Source organism: Harpegnathos saltator, unplaced genomic scaffold (genome assembly GCF_003227715.2).
Source record: "Harpegnathos saltator strain DR-91 unplaced genomic scaffold, Hsal_v8.6 scaffold56, whole genome shotgun sequence".
Taxonomy (NCBI): domain Eukaryota; kingdom Metazoa; phylum Arthropoda; class Insecta; order Hymenoptera; family Formicidae; genus Harpegnathos; species Harpegnathos saltator.
In genome coordinates this window covers 1,111,543-1,134,312 of record NW_020230382.1, presented here as the reverse complement: position 1 = coordinate 1,134,312, position 22,770 = coordinate 1,111,543, and the positions used below count along the sequence as shown (strand labels likewise).

Sequence of the window (22,770 nt, the reverse complement as noted above, 5' to 3'; positions counted from 1 at the left end):
ATACGGAAGGTGGAGACGTTTGAGAACAACGATGTTGATGAAAAACTCGTGACAAAATCAACATATATCAATTATCGATATGTGGACGTGTAGAGAGAAGAAATGCTTTGTTAGTCGGAAAGAATTAATGAGTGAGCGCATAGAGAGCGAAATAACTTACCCTCTTGGAGGAGTGCTTGTGATAGCGATGGGGGTGCAGCATGCAAACATAACGGTCGATTGCCATGCAGACGAGGATAACGGCGCTCTGTTGAGTCAAAGCGCCCCTAAGAAGTGCCTGGAACAGTAAAAGTTTCCGAAAGAGCAAACGAGATACTTGACTGTCGCGCGTTCGCTCGGTTCTTTCGAGTAAAATAACTCACGACCCTCTGGAGGTTCGCGGACGAGCGACGGAGAGCGACGAGAGGGCCACCGTGTCGGATCGCGGCAACAACTTATGACGAGCCGCGATCTGTCGAGGTACACTCGCAATTGTGCCAGCATCAATTTTATAATTACATTCTTCCCGGCTTTATCGTGTAAAAAGGGGAAAGACGAAACTTCACTTTTCTTGCCAGTCGATCGTTTCTCAATTCGCCGGGGAAGCAAGAACGCAGCAGCGTACGAGCAGCGTATACTTTTTTAATTTCGCTTTTAATTTCAAACCGCAATAATAATTTCATCATATGTAGTATGATAACAGCGCAAGCTTCAAAAGTGTACCTACCGTACACATTACCGGACGCGAATTATCGATCGGTCGTGTGAGCTCTTCTCGAAGTTTACGAAAACCTCGCGATGCGTCAGCATCGATTTAATCACGCTACATTCTTTCTGGCTCTTCTGCGAAAGTAAAAAGAGGAAAAAGGAAAGGGACAAGAGGAGATTTTCATTTCCTCACGCTCGGACGGAATATACACCTTTAATTAATTACGCCCTCAAGTGCCAAAGATGATAATTCCATCGTGCGAATATGACAACAGCGCAGAATTTCAAGAATGAAGCATCGTATTCCGATGCATTACCGATCGATCGAGTACGAGTTACCCTAGAAATGCCCCGTGTCCTTTCTACATGAACGTACCAAAATAATCGAGGTTTAGCCGTCGTTTAGCGTACGGTAGCTTGCGGCTCACCGCTGTTACCGCAGCGCTGCGCGGTAATTTCGTATCGAACGTCGAAATTCGCGCGAGGATCATTGTTCCCCCAGATTTGAGGTAGCGCAAAGGCAAAATTTCATCATCTAATTAATTATAACGGGTCAACACACGGTGGATTTAATTAACATTATAGCTCCCCCTGATTATTTGCTCTCGTGCCCCGCGCGCCCCGCGCATATAGATGACGCCGCCGCAATTACGTTACAATTACGTTACACGGTCTGTCGTACGAGAAATCGTCTGTGAATTTTATAAAGCTGATGCCGAGTTCGCGCGCGCACGCGCCCCGTAATTAAATGTCACGGTCGAATAAAGAAGGACCGCATTCATCACGGCGCAATGTTACTCTCGGGCGGTTGCATTTATCCCTCGGCGAATTTTAGTCCGCACGTTAAATAATGTGACATTATTTTTATAAACCTCGCGTGCGAGCGTGCGAATACACGCTCGTGCGTGCGTGCGTGCGTGCGTGCGTGCATGCTGCAAACGAGACCGAATCAAGGCGGTTTATTGAGGCAAAATTGCAGAACATGGGAGGACGCGCGGAAATTAATAACAACGTCATCAACCGTGGGTTGATATGGTCGCCTTGTGTGATTTAATTTCGCGGATTTTAAATGGTTAACTACACGAGCACCGTTCTCGAAAACACGGAATTCCGACGGAGTAATTGAATCGGGCTGGATCAAATACGGCCCGAGAATTCGCGACTGCGTTGCAGCGCGGCGTTTCGAGCGCGGCAGCGCGATATTGACTCGCGCGCGCTTCCTTTCAGCAAAGCTTCGAGCTGCGACGAGAAGGGAGGAAGAAAAAAGGAGGGAAAGGCAAATATCAATTTCTTGTTATCTGGAAATTTGCCGTCACCTCCGTGCTGGCTCCGTATTTACGAGATAATGCGATTAACGTTTGTTTCGCCACACCGTGCAAACATTTGCCGATGGCCATCGCGCGCGGTAGTGTATCGATTACGGCGCGTACTGGGTCAATTTCTCGTAACTCGGTCTTCGAATGGACTGTCGGCAAACGCCAATTCGTTCCCCGAACGTATACATGCATTACAAGCGAAACAAGCTGTCAAGCGGCTGGCTATCAAATTGCCGGTAGAACCATCGCCAGCTCTTCCATCCAATCGAAACCGACCTCCGCGCGCCTGCGGCGAGACAGCCGCAATTGCGACTGCGATTTAGCGCGCATTTAGTCGCATCACTTAAGAAATTTGCGACTTTGCCTCTCTCGTTCGGACGGTGAGATCTATCTCTCGCGATTATATGACATCGTAATGCATCTTGTGTTAAAACGCAACGACGACACGCGAAATGGAGAATATGAAATGTCGAATCTACCGAGATGTTACCGTCCAACGTTCCTCGACCTCCTCGAGTTCGCCGCCGCTAAGGTAGAAATAAGAAGAAGAAGAAGAAGAAGAAGAAGAAGAAGAAGAAGAAGAAGAAGAAGAAGAAGAGCAAGAGAAGAGAAGCGAAAGAGCAAGAGGAGGACGTACGTGTCTCCCGAAGGAAAGGACGTACACGCCGCAACGTCTCGCTTGTCCACCTACATAGGACACACTCTCGACCACATATTGAGCAATTCCGTAACCACTTATACTGACGCTATCTATTGCCGTTGCTCAGGCTCCGCCACGAGTCGAGTTGCTTTGAAGTAGGACAGGCTGGGATGTAACGTGATGTACACTATCGCGATTCCAGACACGTCCTGTTTCGCAGACTCGCGCCGAGGGCAGCAGCGGCAAAGCGAAAGAAAGAGATAGGCCAGATTGAGAGTCGGCGCGGCTCGATCTCTCGCGACCAGAGAGAGAGAGAGAGAGAGAAAGAGAGAGAGGAGACGAGAAGAGAAAACGGTTCCAAACCGTGCCGCGAGCCGCCGAAGGCGACAACGTGATTCGATGAATCAGTGACGTTGGTGTATCCATAAAGAGACGAGCGACGTAAGGGTGCGAGTGAAGCGGATATATACGTTTAAGATGGTTGTCATGGTGACCGTTGGCGTACGGCCAGGAAAAAGCTCTGATAATCTGAAGGGGGTCAGGATCGGCCTGGCCTCGTTTCGAGCCATCCTCGAGACACACTCCCGGGAGACCTTAACCGAATATTTTCACCGCAAACCAACTTCGCCGATCTCAGCCCCGAGCGATCGCCGCTAACCCTTCGCCTAGCGCCGTCGCCGTCGCCCCTGGGCTGCAGCGGGGACTTTAATGGAAAATCGGGCTAACTTTTATTTAGTCTCGGCCGGAATAATTGCCGGTGCGCCGGTGTAACGGCTTCGATCTCTCCGTTCGCTCGTTCATTCGTTGAGAGGGCGGCGGCGGCGGCGGCGGCGGCGGCGGCGGCGGCGGCGGCGGCGACGGTGGACGCTACCTTCGGGTTTTCGTGAAATTGCATTTGCTCCGGCACGACCTTGAGATGATTGCAACGGCGCGGAGAATCCGGGGAACGCTCCCCGCTTCCGCCGAAACTCCGGTCGGCTTGGGTGTCGTCGGAAGCGCGCGTCGATCGTTTAATTCCGCGGATTTTACAACACCCACGAGGAGAGCCGAGGTTAACAATCAGGCAGGGGATTGACTTTCGCTCGACAATTGCAGCTTTCAGGGATCAACGCTTGCTTGTTCGTTTTTTTTTTCCTTTTTTTTTTTATTCGTGGCACTCGCGGGTGTGACGGACGCGCGTCGCCGCCGCCTCTGCTGAATCCGTAGAACACGTCATCGTCGTGCCACGCATGGCAGCAGGCGCGGCAGGCAGAGAGGATAAATAAAAACATGCCGTATCTGTCGCACAGAGACGGAAGAAGAGAAAGAGATAGAGATACGCACAATCGCCTCACTCGACGCGGTATAATTTCCCACCTCGTCGCCAATAAAACGAAACGAGCATCGCGGCACACGCGCGGCTAGGGGCGCGCGCAAAATTGCGGAATATTAAATTCGCAATCGTATTATTGCGGCGACGATGGCGACGGCGGCGCGGGAGTATTCCAGGTTGGTTTATGCTGCGAAAAGGAAGAAAGAGGGCAGAGGAAAAGAGGAAGATAGATAGGGAGGGAGAGAGAGAGAGAAAGAGAGAGAGAGAGGGGGGGGGAGTGAGAGGGAGAGAGAGGCGAAAAAGAGGAAAAAGAACGGTCTCACCGGGAAGCAACGGCGCCTCGGCTACGTCGTAGTCCCGTGGATAAGTAACGACATTATGCGGCTAAATACAGCCGGGGCGGGACGGGGCGGCCGAGGGGGATTCGCCGATAGATAGTCCGACGTTCGTTTTGCACGAGCTATAATTAGCGGATTCAATAATTTCGCCCCAGGGTGCTTGTACGCGCGCATACCCGAGAAATAATATCGGCCGCGGAAGAACAACGGGAGTGCGCGCGGCATATCGGGCGATCGCGGGCGGTCCCCGTTCGCGCTATTGTTATCGTCGCGCAGAATGCGACGCGCTCTCGTTAATTTCTCAATTCGTGCCGTTTGTACGCCAGCTGCGCCGCTCTCGCCGCGACGGTCCATATCGTTCTCCGACCACGCTCCAAAAACGCGAGATTGCCGCTCCCCGGTGGTCGCGGCGGCGGCCTCCGGCCTCCGGCGCGAGGTCGCCGTCTCGCGAGGACGACGGCGAGCAGCCCGCGCGTTTCCGCGATCCCAATCCCGGCCTGTCGCTGAGCAAGAACAAGCGGGGCTCCGTTAGTTCGCCCAAGTTTACGGCTTGCTTTCCAGCGGAAATCTGAATACACAAGCCCCCGGTATCCCCGCGATATCCGCCGCCGGCTCCGAAGCGGGGCGGGACGAAGGAGGGTGGAGGGTTATCGCGTAGACGCCAGGAGATTTGTTGCCGCTAAGGATAGATTCTATGAATATCGAGTGGGCCGGCCGGGTAGACGGCGCGGAATGTCTCGAGCAGGTGATTCCTGTGTCATTCCGCCGGGCTTATTTTCGACGAGCGCCGCGCGCTTGTCGACCGCCGCGCGCGTAATCCACCCGTTACGTATACTAAGGGTGCGAGGTTCCGTTTCACGCATATGCGCGCATTTATCTATTTAGCTTGTGTCACGTATACTATAAAAAATGCGCGCATATGCGTGAAACGGAACGCACCCTAATCAAGGACGCAGACTTTGGCACGTGCACTGAGACGTGCCATAGAAGAATAAGTGACTAACACGATAAAAAAAAAAGAAAAAAACGAACAATGACGTTGTAACAAGCGGCACCTCGGCAGAGAGAATTAATAAACACAGAGTAAGCAAATTTTGGTGCAGCAGAAAATAGCTTGGCAAGTTGAGCGTAAGTGTGTTATAATTATTACGGACGAAGAGCGGCAGGAGGAGGAGGAGGAGGAGGAGGCAACTGGCCGAAAATTAGGTCGACGTGGACACAGATGTGGCATAACTGGAAAAGTGAACCATCAAGTGACTGTAAAATTGCACCGAGAACGTGCAACGTGTATGTTCTCTATAACTGCGCCGAGTTCTCCTTCCGACTTGAGACATCGAGTCATTACGTCATCGAATCATCAGGCGCGTATATGCGCATATACTATTGCTTTTAACCATCGGTTAGCTTTAAACTCCGTTTAAAACAAGTTGCGGAACTGGGCCTAAGTGCGCAACTAAGTTTCCGTGTTTCACACATGGATGGCGCTAACGACACATGTAGTAACGACATAACACGTCACTCAATAAGTTCGTAGGATGACATATAAATGGCGCTACTATTGACAAATCCATATGACTTTTAGGAAGTACTAACCTTCAAATGATACGTGTCAAAATCTCATGACAATCGGACGGTTTAGTTGACAAGTTACAGTGGTTTTAGTGACGCACGAGGTCGACTCGTTTTAGCAACGCGTCGACGATTCAGCGTCGGCTGTTTGGAGCTGTTTCAGCGCGATAAAAAGGATTTTTTGATGCGGTATGTGACAACGGATGAAACATGGATCCATCACTACACTTCAGAGTCAAATCGGCAGGGAAAGCTCCAGGGAAAGAGATTTGGCTCCGATGAAGAAGCGTGATTGTCGAAACTGAAGCCTTGCTAAAACGAGTCGACGTCTCGTGCGTCACTGAAACCACTGTAACTTGTGAACTAAACGTCCGATTGTCATGAGATTTTGACACGTATCATTTGAAGGTTAGTACTTCCTAAAAATCACATGGATTTGTCAATAGTAGCGCCATTTATACGTCATCCTACGAACTTATTGAGTGACGTGTTACATGTCCGAAGTTGTTTTTTTTATAGCTTGGACATCTGTTAACAATAATCAATCGTAATACCGCAACACATATCGCAAGGCAAAAATATTGTTTCTAACAACGAAGATGTCGAGTTTTGTGCCAAATAAACAGCATTTGCGGGAAGCTTTGCTTTTCTGCTTTAACTTGAAAAAAAGTGCAGCTGTAGCACGTTGTTTCCTTGAGGAGGCCTACGGCGAACATGCACCATCGAAAACTACCTGTGAAGATTGGTTTAAACGCTTCAGAAGTGGCGATTTCGACACTGAGGAACGCTCCGGAAGACAAAAACAAGCCGGAGGACGCCGATCTGCAAGCGTTATTGAATGAAGATGATATGCAAACACAAGATCAACTTGCGGAGCGGCATTAAACATGACTCGCCAAGGTATTTCCAAACGTTTATACATGCCATGGGAAAAATTCAAAAGGAAGGAAAATGGGTGCCGCGTGAGTCGACTGAGAGAGACAGATGGAGAATCGAAGAGCCACTTCCGAAATTTTGCTTCTGCGGCATGAAAGAAAGAGTTTCCTGCATCGAATTGTTACTGGCGATGAGAATTGGATATATTTCGAGAATCCCAAACGCAAAAGATCGTGGCTTTCACCTGAAGCGAAGCATCAGCATCGACGGCACGGCCAAATCGCTTCGGAAAGAAGACAATGCTCTCTGCGTTTCGGTGGGACCAGAAAGGTATCGTGTACTATGAGCTGCTGAAACCGGGCGAAACTGTCAATGGGCATCGCTACCGACAACAACTGATCAATTTGAACCAGGCATTGCTCGAAAAACGGCCAGAATGGGACACGAGACACGAACGAGTGATATTGCAGCACGACAGCGCTCCGTGCCATCGCACTTCCATCGTCTAGGACACCATCAAAACGCCGAAATGGGATCTGCTACCGCACCCGCCGTATTCGCCAGACTTAGCCCCTTCCGATTATCGCTTGTTCCGATCGATGGCGCATGGCTTGGCTGGGCAAGACTTGGCCAATTTCGAACAAGTGCAAAATTGGTTGGATGAATGGTTTCGGTCCAAAGACGCGTCGTTTTATCGTCGCGGTGTTCATGTATTGCCAGAGAGATGGCAAAAATGTGTAGCTAGCGAGGGACGATATCTTGAATAAACCATTTTTTGTATTTCTCTTGAAATTTTCCATTCTTCATTGATCAGAAAAACCCGGAAACTTAGCTGCGCACCTAGTATCTACGAGCGTGCACCACGCAATGTCCAGCGGCGAATCCATGCATTTTGCAGGATTCGACGCGAGATGCTGTTGACAGCGGCGGAGACACCGCGGTAACGAAATTTCCGGCGATCCGCGGTCGCGTCGTCGCGCGTTGGTCGCCCGTAAAAATTCGCGCGAGCAAGCGTCGTTATTGTTGTCATTATTTATCCGCGGGCCAGAGCGCCGTTTGATATGCATGATTAAAAGGCGGAAATAATCCGCACAGACCTACTAGAGAGTCGACTAAATGGAATAAATACATATGATATACACTGATAGAAAAATATAGTTGAGTTCAACTATAATCTCACTATATTTTATAGTTCATTTGGCGTCAACCGTATTTTTATAGTTCGTGGAAACCTGCAAAATATAGTAGAATAAACACAAATATATAGAGTCAATGATCGTCTTAAATAATTGTTTAGTTACTTTTACCACATATATGGTAATCTCTCATTCGCAAATATAGTGAGATTTAATATTCATATAGTTACATCTGTCATCATTTAGCAAATATTCTGGTAACATTGACTATATAAAAGAGTTACTTTACCTACCATTTTATATTCGTATCCATACAATAATTTTAGTTTAACTTACTACAATTCTTGGTAAAAATATTATATGGTTGGTTATACTATGCCTATATCGTAATTATTACCGATATTATGGTAACACTTACTACAAATATGATATTTCGGACTATAATTTAGTTACTATATCATTATAGTTCCAAATATTATATACTTTTCTCTCAGTGTAGAAGGAAAATGTATCGTTTTCTCGGAGATTTCTCTCGGGACCAGCGGATACATCTGAAAGCTCAGGCGATGGTCTCAAAGCGCCAATTGAATTATTAGTCAATCAGCAACCTTTATCCACCGCGTCGCCTTTATTCGCAAGTTTTACACGATCGTTCCCGGGTCTCGGGCTGTTCGCACGCTCCACTTCCCGCCTGCCAACGAGCGCGCACGTCGCCGACGTTCACTCCTTGACGAATTAATGAATTCGCGCGAATTTCTCCACTTGCCGCGCGTGTATCGCCGAGCCCAGCCGACGTCACTTCCGATCAAGTCCGTCAAGTTTGACAGCTGACAATTATCACTGTCGACGCGATCGCGAGTCGGCAGTAACGTACTCGCTATTGCTTTCAACAATAATACAAAAAATAATATAAGAAAAAGCTCCGTCTCCAGATATCAGGTCTAATATATTAAACGTAGTATCATAAACTGATAAATGCGCTCCGATAAGTTTGTGCTTGTCGCTGTTGCGAGTTAAGCTCGGGAAAGCAACGGGTTGTTCTACCACGGCGGAGATCGTTAAGAAGTCAGAACGCGACAAGATCTAATAGCTATCTCGTAGACAAGAAAGTTACGTAGACTCTGCGCCAAGTTTGACATTCGGTTGCATCAAGATATGCTCTCTCTCTCTCTCTCTCTCTCTCTCTCTCTCTCTCTCTCTCTCTCTCTCTCTCTCTCTCTCTCTCTCTCTCTCTCTCTCTCTCTGTCTGCGTAAGTCTGCGATCTTGGATTGCACTTATTAGATTAGCTCTGTGCTGCGATAATCTGCTCAGCCAAAAATTCGTTATAATTTACGGGAATTCTCGCCTGTAGTCGTTCGCAACGACGACGCGTCCCTTTCGGTACGAGGGTGGCTCGCGCGAGTAGTCTCGAGGGGCCGTGAGGGCGAATGCGTATCCGAAAGATCGCGACGTGAGCAGGGTTCGAGGTGTAATAAGCGCGCTCGCGTGCTGAATGTGTACCGTACGCGAGGGAAACGTAGAGAGAGAGAGAGAGAGAGAGAGAGCGCGCTCGCGGAGCGAGAGCTCGCTCGCCAACTGGAGATGTTATAATCCGGCGATGATCCCATATATCCGGGAGATACATGGGTGAAGGCGACCGGGGAGGAAGAGATCGCATCTTAGAAATATGTTTCTAAGAGGAGACGGCTAGTACACGCGCTAGTATACGCGCGTAAGAATATTACCGTTATAGTTTTATGAAATCCCTGTTGCGCAGGTGCCGAGGGAGATCCTCCGCGATCCTCGGACTTCAATCTTCGAGTCGGCGGTTCTCGTAAGATTTTATAGGTCCGTTGGCCGCAATAAGAAATTGGATCTCGCTGGAATCTCTCTCTACCCAGCTGTTACGCGCCGTCGTGTCGTGTGCACGCTCTTCTTAGGAATACCCGTTATCGGAGCCGTTATGTATTCTGCTGAGAGAGGAACGCGAGCTCGCGGGGGAAGAACGCGCGTTCGAAGGGAGAATCGTCTGATCTGCGTCTTGTCACGTACGTGTCAGTTTTCTCATTCTTTTTTCTATTTCGTATCACTGATACATTCGCTGATGCGCCTGATGATTCGATGACGTAATGACTCGATGTCTCAAGTCGGAAGGAGAACTCGGCGCAGTTATAGAGAACATACACGTTGCACGTTCTCGGTGCAATTTTACAGTCACTCGATGGTTCACTTTTCCAGTTATGCCACATCTGTGTCCACGTCGACCTAATTTTCGGCCAGTTGCCTCCTCCTCCTCCTCCTGCCGCTCTTCGTCCGTAATAATTATAACACACTTACGCTCAACTTGCCAAGCTATTCTCTGCTGCACCAAAATTTGCTTACTCTGTGTTTATTAATTCTCTCTGCCGAGGTGCCGCTTGTTACAACGTCATTGTTCGTTTTTTTCCTTTTTTTTTTATCGTGTTAGTCACTTATTCTTCTATGGCACGTCTCAGTGCACGTGCCAAAGTCTGCGTCCTTGATTAAAGTAAAGTCTCGAAAAGTGTCCGGCAAAGTACACTGCGCGGTATACATTACCGCGCGTGTACGATTTAGAAGAGCAGATTAACTTCTCCCGTCAGTCGAGAAATACGAACATGAGGACTTATTTGGCAGGAAACTATTCAGAAATAATTAAGTGTACTAAATAATTCCCAAGCAAGCCGCGATAAAACGGCGCTGAGTAACCATCCGAAACGTCCAGTCTGTATAATGTAATGCCCGCAAATTCGGCGGAATTTAGGAATTTGACTGATACAGAACCGATCGTATTCCGCGTGTATTCCGGTAAATTCATGTGTTCGCGCCGCGCGCGGGTCGACGACGAAAGTGACGTGCCGTAAGAATCTCGACGGTAACGGACGAATCGAACGCTGCGGCATTAAGCCCCAAGTGTGTCCCAAGACGCAAATGCCAGGATGTCGGAAGGCATCAACGTCTTAGATATCAGGAAGGCATTCCGATACAACGTAGCACACGTTTCTGTCGCACGTAGCAGCGGAGTCTTATCGGAATACGCGACGGGGATGATTTGTCGGTATTGGTGCGGCCGTAAGTTATGATATTCGAATAAAGCTGCCACATTGCTATCCTACCCCCCATATTATCTGCCACGATGTATTTTAACGCTTCAACCGCGAGGAGGACACATCGCGATAGATCGTCCGCTCGCTTTAGCGACCGCCGTGTTAACCAAGTTGGATTAATAAATATTTCTTTCGCCTCTCTTGAACGCTCGCGCTCCGCGTTTATCGATGCTTCTCTCGCGCCACGCGCGGGACTGTTAGTGTAAATAAAATTACAATGCTCTCTCAAGGGAGGAGTCTATTTGATGAGAAAATTTCCTCTCTGCGCTTTCTCTCGTCAGCTGCACTTTCGCAAATCGCTACTTTCTACCGCTCGGATGTGAAAAGTTTATAATTATCTCAACACATCCCCGCGCGCGCGCGCGCGCGCAAACGCACGCACGAAATGTGCTCCGCCGGCCGTTGCGCGGACGCACGGTCAATTAAAAAGCTCATTATCGCATTATTATTTCATAATTTGCGCGCAAACTACCATCTATTATTAAGGCAGCCGATAGAGTTTTCCGACAAAATAAATTACGATTGAAATTGATTCGCCGGCAAATCTAGTTAATTTGCGCGTATATTTTGCATATTTGCTAATACCGCGCGGGCGAGGCATTTACGGCAATTTCCCGTTTCGGTTAGATAAGCAAATAGAGCGAGAGACTCAGAGCCCAGCGGCGGTACGCGGGTGGCACTTTGGGAGTTTAGCACGTGCGAAATGAAGAAATATACCGTCACAAATCACACCGTTACCTCAGAAGATGGCGGGAAGGCGCGAAGGTGGGGTGGGGCATCGGGGGTTGGCGGTGGAGGGCGGGAAGGAGGGAGGAGGCGGCAGAGAGAAGGCGCAGCGCGTAAAGATTATCGCCAGGAACTCCGATAACGTCGCTTGCCGCCGACTACTGGAGGAAATAGCGGGAGAAGTGCCGGCTGCCGGAAGCGCAGCCGCGAGTTTCAAACGATAATAATTTCCTGCGAGTCTCGCGAACGCGAACGCCATTTCGAGATTTCCTATAAATTCCTCGGCTCGTCTGACGAGCGAAGCGAAGAAAGAAGAGAGGAAGAGGGGAGCGGGGGAATGAAGCAAGAGAAAGAGAAACAGTCGCGAGGGAAGGAGCGCGGAGACGTCGAACGGCTTTTTAATGCGCGGCGCTACAAGAGATACCGTAATAATCGCCGACGTGACACACAAGCGGCGGTATTCATTACGGTATCGATACGTTCGATATGCCGAACACGTTGTACCGCTGTGTCAAACGAGACATTTATTCCTCTCCGGCTCTCGCAGTTTCGAGCTCCAGCAGTAAAACAACAAAGGTCGTCTCGACCGCCTCCTTGACGACGTGGCAGAGTCAGTTTCAGCGCGACGCGACGCCGCGCCGCAAAGTTCGGCGACTTTTAACAGACAGAGAAACAAAAGGTGGAGGAGAAAGAGGAAATAGACGAGTAAAAGAAAAAAAAAAAAAAAAGACAAGATCGAGTCGTGGTGTATATCGTGAAAGTTACCTGAATCTGACAGACCACCTCGCCATACGGCCAACATCCGTAAACAGCCGGCAAGAAACCAAAGGGGGTCACCAGAAGACCAATCGCTAGGTCGTTACTCGCTAAGCTCGTCAGCAGATATCTGGGCTGGAAGAAAATTGAGGAGAACCTGTTGATCGCCTTGGTCAGTGTCAATAGACGTCGGGACGGTTAAATCGGTGTATAATATCTCGCGCGCAACAGCGTTGGCTCCATTATGAGGCTTGTAGCGAGAGAAAATATTGATTAAGCCGGAGTAGCCGGGAAACTTCGCTCCGCGGGAACACCGCGCGGCACACGCTTTTGATTAATAATCACGGAAGCCGCTGCGATGCTAAGGGGATACATCATTTTTCGGACGGAGCGGACGGAGAGGCACGAGAGAGTCCTCGACTTACGTTTATACGTTTATCCAACTTGCTCGTACGCGAGGCGGGCGCTCTCGTGTACGTATCATATATATTTAACGAGTCGCGTATATTGCGTGTGCGTAAATCGAATCCGACTCGACGCGAATCCGTGGAGCGAGAAACTATCACCAAAGAGTCGGCGGTGACGGGGGAGAACGAGGGAGAAGAACTGGGGGAAGGGCTGGGGGAGTAGAGTAGATACAGAAAAGTTGGACCTTGTTGCAGCGACCGTACCTAGGGCGACGAAGAAGCTTGCATAAGTCCCGATAACGAATTCGCGAAGGAAACACTTATCGGGATAATTATTTCTCGAGAAACGTCCGGGCTAATGCACGAGCCGCAACATCGGCGGCGGGCGAGCGAGCCGAGCGGAAAGCGCGGCTAAAAGTAGCCAGGAGTCGGTATATATACACTTAAGTTGGCTCTCCCCGAAAAGGTTTTTGCATATTCATGAGCGGGGGAAGTCGATGAATGTCAAAAGAATGACATATTATTACACGGCGCTCTCTAATAAGCTAATTTTCAATTTCGTACGTTACTGCGCGCCCGGCAGCCGGCTCGCCGGCAACTTTTAATTAACCGAATAAGCGGAAGATGTAACATCCGCGAACAATGTCTAACTTTTTGCGGGTACCATCATTAGTTTCTCTCTCTCTCTCTCCCTTTTCCTCTATCTCTCTGCCGAGCCGACGGTATTCATTTAGGATCCGGAAACATAACTACCACCTGCATTTTGCGCGGCTAGCCACTTCAAACTGATTTACATAGGAAGAAGAGAGGAACCGAGAAAACACCGCGGACCGTTCCATCATGGACCGTGAGAGTTATGCCGGCGACGGTAACATTCGCTCGTGCATTCGTGTGTACCTGATATTTTACTCCCCGCAACGACACGACGAGCAAATGCAATATTAATCTCGTCGTGCTGCGCCCTCGTGGAGCTCTCTATTTTCAAGCTTTCGGCAATCAAGAGAAATTCGCGAAGAAGAGATTCGCGAAGAGATCCGTCGTGACTCGTTCTCTTCCGACATGTTCCGGATCTTTGCCTCTAGAGTTTCGGGACTTTGCTCGCACCGCAGCTTCCTCGTCCGGTTGACTTACTAGCTCGACGATGAAGACGGAAAAGCACTCGACGCACTTTGTCGGTCAAGCTTCCGCACTCGCTCGAGATACGCGGCTCTAACGCGGGATAATCGCGGCTCCATAAATCTGCGCGCGCGATCTACGATTTACGCACCTGAGCGTGGATGTACTTGCTGTACCGTCTGCTATTGATGACGCATATCACCAGAAGATTGGCGCACAAGATACCAAGGCTGAGCAGCAGTATCAGAGCGGCTCGTATCAATTCCCCAGGGCCCGGACCCGTCCAAGCCGCCTCGGACGTACCGCCTCGCCAGCAGCTGCTGTTGTTCAACGCTGGCGCCAGCAGGATCGTCTGTTTGTGCTCCATCATCATCGGTCGGCCGCTTAATTCCCCACGTGATTATCGTGCTAGATCTCCAGCCGAGACACCCGTCTCCCGCTCGAGGCACGCGCACTTCGTACGTGCCCGATTGACCTTCGTTAAATGTGAAATTTCATCATTACGGCACGCACACACTCGGCGACATCCTGTGACGGCGAATTTTCACACGTGCAGCCGCGCGTTGTCGCGGCGTATTTACTTCATTACTCCAGGCGCGGCAGCGCAATTTTTGACATCATTATCGTACCGTAACGTTGTCCTTTAACATTATTGTGATAATCACGTAACACGGACAATGACGGCTAATGAAATCAACGTCACAGTCACGAGTCGCCGGACGATTCGCGACACTCGCTTCCACCGTCGCGCGTGACTGAATTTTTTTTTTCTTTTTTCTTCTTTTTTGTCAAACGATCGTACAAAGAGCGTGGGGAGCTAACAGCGAGGCGGTGGTGGTTTTGAGGACGAGTGTTTTCCTTGGTGAAACTCGCGGTGGGTGTTCGAGTGTTAAGAGAGGGTGAGCGCGGGCCAGCCAAGTCGGGACGACCAAATATTATGACGAACCTTTCATCCCTGTCGATCGCGAGTTTCCGAGGGCCCGCCTAGCTGATGGCCGATCGGCTTTTTCAAGCACTGCTTCCTCATCGTCGAGCGAGTCGGGGATCCGCACGATTGCGAGCGTTTGAGCGCGTCTGACGACGCACTCGATGGGGGTGCCGGCCGTGCCTCACGAGTCGTCCATGCGCATCTGCAAAACGGTGCGTGACTTCTGGCGCCGCGCCGCGCCGCGCCGCGCCGCGCTTCACATCGGCGACCGCGACGCGCGCGGCGCATAGCGGGGCCTGGGGATGGGCTTCGTCGAAAAAAAGCATCGTCCTCGATTTCGAATCGATTATCCGAAAAATCGTCTTTGCATAATCGATATTTTCTTAAAAATATCGATAACGACCGATGTTTTCCTAGTTTATTTTAAATCAATGTGAAGAGTTACACGTTGCAACAATAAATTAATGTATCATTAAAAAAATTAAAGACCCTTTTACAATGCTGCTGCAAGCATAAGCTTATATAAGAATAAGGCTATAAGCGTAAGCTACAAGAAATAAACCGATTAAAGTCGGTTGTTCTCATAACAGTCGACTGTTGTTGGTTTATTTTTTACTGTTTTTTACTGTTACAGCTTCATTTTCGCAGCTATCGTAGACGGGTCTTAATAGTAGCAAACAAATTCCCTAGTGATAAACTTTGTAACAAATCTAGTAATATGATCGACGAAAAGAATAATCGGTCTAGGGGATAATCGGCCCCAAAAATATCGGTGTGATAATCGATTTTTCAAGAAAATAAGAATCGACGCTTGTTTCATCGATCGATATTTGCCCCACTGGGGCCTAGAGAACCTCATGGAAAGAGACTGGCAAACCAGGTCACGTGACCAGGTCTTTGCTGATTCGATGGAGGCACAAAGTCTTCTTGACCAATCAGAATATCGATATAGCAAGGCAACAACAGGTTGATTTTACAATGAGTTTTAAAAGCAGTCTAGGCATTTTATACTATGCACAAGACACAAAATTATGTAAATAATATATATTGCGATTCTTATTCTATGTAAATCGAAGCGACAAATATTCTTTCACAATTAATACTTATTACTTACGGATATCCGATTCTTATCGCTGTTATCGATTCGTAGGCGAATCTCTTGTGCGACTCGTCGTAACCTCCTCTAATGATTGACAGATGTACGTCGGACTGCTTTAAAAACTCAGTGTAAAACCAACCTGTCGTCTTGCTATATCGATATTATAATCGGTCGAGAAGGCTTTGTGCCTCCATCGAATCAACAGAGAACCTGGTCACGTGATCAGTTTGCCAGTCTCTTCCTACGAGGCTCTCTAGTGGGGCCAGGTGACATTCTTTGATTCAAAATTCTCTAGGGACCTGTATTTTCAACCGATCATCGATACACCAATGGATGAGGTTGATCCTGAATAAATTCCAAAGAGATCTTATTTGTCCAAATAAAAAAAGTTTTTTTTCTCGAATTATACTAGCTCCAAAAGAGGAAAAATTATCGTTAAACGAGAAAAACTTGTGAAATACTCATTATTCGACACTTATTTCTATCTAATAGCGTATTCAGCGGATTGAAACTATGAAACCAATCAACAGACACTTCAAGATTTATCGAACTTGAAGCAGAAACCCATTAACCCAAAACTCATATGCCCAAGATACAAAAACATCAAATATAGACCCGTTAAGCACAAAACCGAGGGATTTGAAGTCTTAAGCCCATCAACCTAGGAATCTATCAATCCGAGAGCTTTTTAGCTCATGGATGCATGAAGTTATATTAAGTATATATTAAGAGCCCAAGTAGTCCAAGAACCCAATCTAGCCGTAACTCGAGAACCTAATAATACTCGACGTTGAATATTCAGCTATAAAACATTAAGTTCGAGCCCAAGACACTGTACTTTAAACGAAAAACTTTTAAGACAAGCCCTAAACCCATGAACCCCGAACCGATAATTTTTTTCAAAATTTCGGCTAGACAGATCTCTTTGGAATTTATTCAGGATCAACCTCGTCCATTGGTGATCGGTGATCGGTGATCGGTTGGAAATTCAGGTCTCTGGAGAATTTTCGACCAAAAAATGTCATCTGGCCCCACTGTGCGGTGGCGCGAACGAGCGCGCGGCTCCGAAGAGCAGAGGAACGACCAAGGGCAAGGGGAGAAGAAAAAGGTGAAGAAAAAGAGATCGAGCACGCGGGTCAAAATAATACGATATTCAGTTTCCACCGGTGGCTGAATTTACGCTGCTACACTGCGCAAATTACAAAGTCGAACCAGAGAGAAGTTTGACTCGGCAGCTTGCGAGAAAGCTGTCGTGGTTGTCTTGCCGCCTATATCCAGCGAGTAAAATTTATGATAAGATAAAACGAAACTTAGTCGTTATTTTATGCATGCCGGTTGGTAAATTCCCGTGTAGGTAAATTTCAGCGACGAAAGTTCGCGCGCGGGAAACAATATCTTCGCGCTCTAAAGCGTAACGCTCAGGTTGCGGGCTGAGTCGGCGTAACGATGTAACCGCTGAAAGAATTGGTCTCCTTCGCCTCCGCGGTGAAATTCCTCACGCGCGTCTCGGGTCGGTGCGGAAAAATTTGGTTTGATTTTTTCATCAAAGTTACCTTCGTTGGACTCAACGGACGAGTTAATGAATTAATTACCCAATAGCCGGGCAAACGTCGTCGTCGATCTCCCGACACTCTCTGTACCGTTGTGGTAAAAAAAAAACGGCCGGCTTGCCGTTAAAAGAATCGCGAATCGAAGCGAAGCGACCTCAACCGGTTCAATAAATGGGAGCGCGACCGCGCGATTAATTTTTACCCGCGATTTTGCACGTTAAACGCGAGCGCAGGCTACAAAAATCCCCGCCCCGCCACGCAGCGAGTTAAAAGCAACCGTAACGTATAATTAATCTCCGAGTCCAATAATGCCTTTTCGAACGTCCATCTCGAACGCGCAATCCGATCCGGCATCGTTTTACCGGCGGGAGCTCTCCGCGGACAGAGAGAGAGAGAGAGAGAGAGAGAGAGAGAGAGAGAGAGAGAGAGAGAGAGAGAGAGAGAGAGAGAGAGAGAGAGAGAGAGAGAGAGGCCTACGATACGCGTTTTCAACTCATGCGCCGTTCGAGAGCTCACGATGCTTTATTTGCTCTTGCCTGTAATATTTCCAACAATCAAGCACACGGACGCATCCTACCACGTTTCCGTGAATTTTATTTGTACGCCCGTAAACGAACGAAGTCGTTGGTCCGCGAAGCAGACATTGATCGATCGCGGACGTCAATTCCGTTCGCGTCGACGGTGAATCGACGATGCGTTACACTACGTTGGAGCCGAATAGATCCCGGCGAATTCGCACGGATCGCGTCCATCCGTAATAATCTCAGCCATTCGAACCGCGAATAATTAATTATAAACCTTTTACGCCGCCAGGTACACTCTCGGCATACACAAAGCTCTCTTCTGTGCTCTTTTCCTCTCTCTCTCTCTCTCTCTCTTTCTCTCCTCTTTCTCTCTGCGTGTCCCTCGTCTTCCCCCTTTCTCCCTCTTTCTCTCAGGCCGTTACAATGCGGACGCGCGCGACACGCGTTGTAATTAAAACCCAAAAGATTCCGCTTACACCGCGTGCGCATGTCGAAACAGCGTAAATGGAAAAATTAATTGAATCTCGCCAGATAGCGAATTGGTTGCTGCTCGCCGCCGGCGAAGCCCTATCATGAAAGCGCGTACGATATTCAAATGATAATTAATGCCACGACCTGTCGCGACTGCGCGCGAGAAAACATGCGAAAATTTGCGCGTCATTAAACGGCTCAACGTCGACGGGCTGAAAGCGACGCGAGGATCGAGCGGGGGCTCGCACTTGCCCGATTTACTCCGACGCAGCGTCGCTCGTTGGGTGAAACCCGCTGCTGCCAGCAAGTGTCACATCGCACTAATCGTCTCGAACTGCGTCGAGAGTTGAACCGCGACATTTCGTGAACGGTACCGGTAAGTACAGCACGTGTCCGATCGGCCTCGTGACAATCGGCACCGTATCGGCGATTCGTCAACGCCTGCGGTGCAGCGCAAATCGGTCGGTTAGACTTCATTAGAACGCCGCTAACGGCGGTGGCGTGCAAACAGGCAGGGAGGATTTCGCTATCCGTGAGAGTACGAGATTCACGCGACCTTAATCGCATTCCTGTTGCGCGTAATTACATTCTCTAAGCGCATACGTTTTCTCATTCCCTGATTACAGCCACATGACTTATTCGCGAGACGGTCGCTCGTTCCTACTTCGGGACAAAGCCGTATAGTTACACAGAGGTGCTTTCTGCTTGCGCCAGCGTAATTTCAATTAAATACGCTTATGCGCTTTATAGCGGGCATCCGGCGAGATAGAGAGAAAGAGAGAGAGAGAGAGAGAGAAAGAGAGAGAGGGCGGGGAGGGGGGGGGAAGGAAGAAAGAAGCGGCACGGAAATTAGAGGAATAGAAAACTATGAATATGTAATGATGTTACTCGGGAAAATAATCTTCTAAAATAAATCCAGTCCGACGGGAGTAAACAGCTGCTGCTGCTGCGCGCGATTCTCGTGGCCTCCGCAAATATTAGCGTTCCTCCGCGTAGATCGACTCACATACGTGACTAACCATCTTTTTAATTTACACGCGCCCCACGTGTCGCCCGCTGCCGGTTCGCCAATAGCCAATTTTCCGGGACGTCGTCGCGCTGCGTGATGGTACACGCAACGGAATGCGTCTACGACGCGTAAATTCTTACGCGACACGTTTGCACCCGCCGGCGCACACACGCGCGCTCGCGACGAAACCTTCGCGACGCCTTCGAGGTACGTACAAAGTCCGAAGAGGGCATATCTCTTCGCGGCGGTTTTCGCGGTGCAAAGTTGCCCGCATTGACACACACCCGCGTCCCAGCCCCTCCTCCCTCCTTCCCCCCCCCCGTGACGCTCTCATTAAATATCGCGAGAATATTTTATTGTGAATGCACGGCGAGAGTAATGACGCACCGGTATTATCGAAGAACCGGCCGAACCGCGTTCGTCGCCGAGAAAGCCGAAAGCCGTCCCCGTCCCGACTAATGAATAATGATGGGCCGATGGCGAAGACTCGGGGGGGGGTGGGGTGGGGAGGAGGGCGGCGAGTAAGGTGGGCAAGAGTTAATGAGCGCGCGAGCCACCTTCGGCGGTATTAGATTTTGGTATAATTAAAAAGCGAGCGGGCCGTCGACGCGTTGGAAATTCCTCTCTTTTATCCGCGAGAATTCCTTCAGAAGATTCTTTTCAACTGACGATTCGACAGGCGCCGCGCGCGCTTTGACGTTATTCGCGCTTTATTCCGCGCGCACGACGCGTATTCGCGCGTCGGCGCCTATTATTCCCATTACTCCTGCGCTCGCGTTTTGCTCCCCCGTTCGCTCCGCGCGTACAGGAATGCGGGGCTTCCTTCTGCGCGACTCTTTACGACGCGCGCTCGCCCAACAATGGCTGCCTTATCGCGACTTATTAATGAACTCCGTTGAAGGGGAATATATACGCCGCTTGTCCGTGAAATATCTCGCTTCGATTCGATGGAGACGAGAGCGGCCAAAGAGACGCGACGCGCTTTGCTTTCCGCTCGCATCCCCGGGACGTTTCATTGTCGCGAAAAAAAGATCGGACGACCGGATGCGGCACTTTCGCAGGGCCAGCTTGAAAGTGGAAACGGCCGATCCCGTTTCGCGTGTTAAACTATTGACGTGTGGTCTTGGTCTGTAAAGTGATAGCCGGTCGTCGAGGATGAGCGACAGGTAATTTGTTAAATTAAGACAGGGGAGACAACGACCTGTGTGTATGTGTGTGTGTGTGTGTGTGTGTGTGCACGCGCGTGTGATTGTTACCGGCTCGAGCCGGCTATTGCCGGTTGCGTTCGCTTCGTGTACATTCGATTCGATGAATGATGTTGACTCCCGGGCTTTCTCGTTTTCACGCTCGGCTGGAAAGGCGAATGGAATGGAAACGGCCCCGCACGTCCCGTCTACGCACGAGTTCGTTCGTTCGTTCGTTCGTTCTCTCGTTCATTCGCATATGTGCATACGTACGCACTTGTACAATGCACGCGCGCGCGCGCTTTTATAATACATTCACCGCGAACAGCTCGCACGCGAGCGCGAGCGCGAGCGCGATCGATACGTCGTACACTTCACATGGCTCGTTATCGCGAATAAGGCCGGGGAGAGGCAGCTCCGCTTCCCCGCAATCACACGAGCGAACATCGCATTGTTGCCTCATTAAAGCAACGAGTGTGCGACCCGGAAAGGAAAGGGGCTGTGAGAGGAGGAGGAGGAGGAGAAGGAGGCAGGGACCCGTGGAGGATCCTCCCCGAGTGCGAACGGCGAACAAGGGATACCCGGTAAAATAACCGGCTAATGCGTGGAGCGTCGCTCGCAATGTCTTAATTTCCCCGGTGTGCGGGAGGGTCAGGGGAAGGCGAGGGGGAGGGCTCGCGCCTCCCGTACGCGATATTCGCATATCGTTGTAGCGGCGAGCCCCCGTCGTGTGCCGATAATTGCGAACGGTCCCGTTAAATTGACAGAGTCGGGCGCGCTCAATGGCGCGGCAAATTTTAATGAGTCGCCCGAGCGGGCATCACCCGGCGCGCGCTCGCCGCTCGCTGTAATCGTAAATTTCAGAAACGCACGGCGCGGAGCGGACAAGGATAATGCTCTGAATCACGGCGACGGTAAATACAAGTCGTTAAAGCGATTATTTATCGTCGGGCCGGTGCGCGAAAATCTGCGCGTCCGCGTGTTCCGGCTCCGACTGCTTTCTTCTTTTTCTATCCTTTCGCGTTTTACTTTTCATTCTTCTCTCCGCCTCTCCCGCGCGCGCGCTTCGGCGATCGCGTAACGCCGGACGAGAGCGTCGGAGGAACTTTGACGAGCTGCTCCTTCTCTTAAGGGGACTTGGAGGGTCAGATTGCTGGAAAATCGCGCTTGTTTTTGATAATATTTTGTGACGAGCTGAATAAATGTGCAGGAATGAAAATTTTAAGTATAGTTATACAATATATGAAGAGTAGAAAAATTTTGTTTGTTAACAAATACTCGTATAAATATACGATATTTTTGGCTGAAATATACTTTCCTTTTGTATTCAATTTATCGTTTTTGCAATAATATCTCGGCTCTCTGTGGTCCGATCAGAGCGAATTTTTGCTAGAAATCTTGAGGAGGCTCATCGTTATCCGATGAACCACTAGAATAAAAGAAATCGAACAAAATGAACAAAACAGCAGCTATTGTTAGGAAAAAATTCAAATTTTTCAGTTCCTTTACGATAAAACAATTAATATCTCGAAATGAAATATTTTGACGGAGTTGTCCATGCTTCACCCGAGAGCCGCGTGAACAAATATTATTGCTTTATAATTTCAGACGAATACGAAGCTCAGTTTCGGAGAAATCATTGCGCAAAGTTGAGCCGATAAAATTTCGAGAAAAACGCGTTCAAAATTCAAGTGGACGTATATATTGATACGAGTATTTGTTTAAAAACAGAATTTTTCTACTCTTCATATGTTACATAAATACAATCTACAATTTTCATTCTTGCACATTTATTCAGTTCGTCACAAAATCATTATCAAAAACAAGCACGATTTTTCCGTAATCTGACCCTCCAGTCCCCTTAACGCGGTTAGGTGCGGTACTTGAGAAGGCGCGTTCCAAGTGCCAAGGGAATCTCGTTACGGACGCGCGCGTAAAGAATGTACACGCTTCTTTCGGACGGAGCGCGTCTGAACTTTCGCGAGTTCTTCGCTCGCTTAAGGTCGCGCGCGATGTATCAT

At 49.1% G+C, this 22,770-nt stretch overlaps 1 protein-coding gene across 3 annotated transcripts in view; it reads right to left on the bottom strand.

Moving 5' to 3' along the window:
- Positions 1-22,770, bottom strand: part of LOC105185727 (trace amine-associated receptor 9) — an 87,076-nt gene that overhangs the window by 37,421 nt on the left and 26,885 nt on the right. For all 3 annotated transcript variants that reach the window (XM_025303621.1, XM_025303622.1, XM_025303623.1), the window contains 4 exons: positions 14,931-15,114; positions 14,136-14,459; positions 12,471-12,596; positions 161-277 (listed from right to left, as the gene is read on the bottom strand). In XM_025303621.1, coding sequence (XP_025159406.1) covers positions 161-277; positions 12,471-12,596; positions 14,136-14,357 — 465 coding nt within the window. In that variant the 5' untranslated portion in view covers positions 14,358-14,459; positions 14,931-15,114. The remainder of the gene's footprint in view (positions 1-160; positions 278-12,470; positions 12,597-14,135; positions 14,460-14,930; positions 15,115-22,770) is intronic.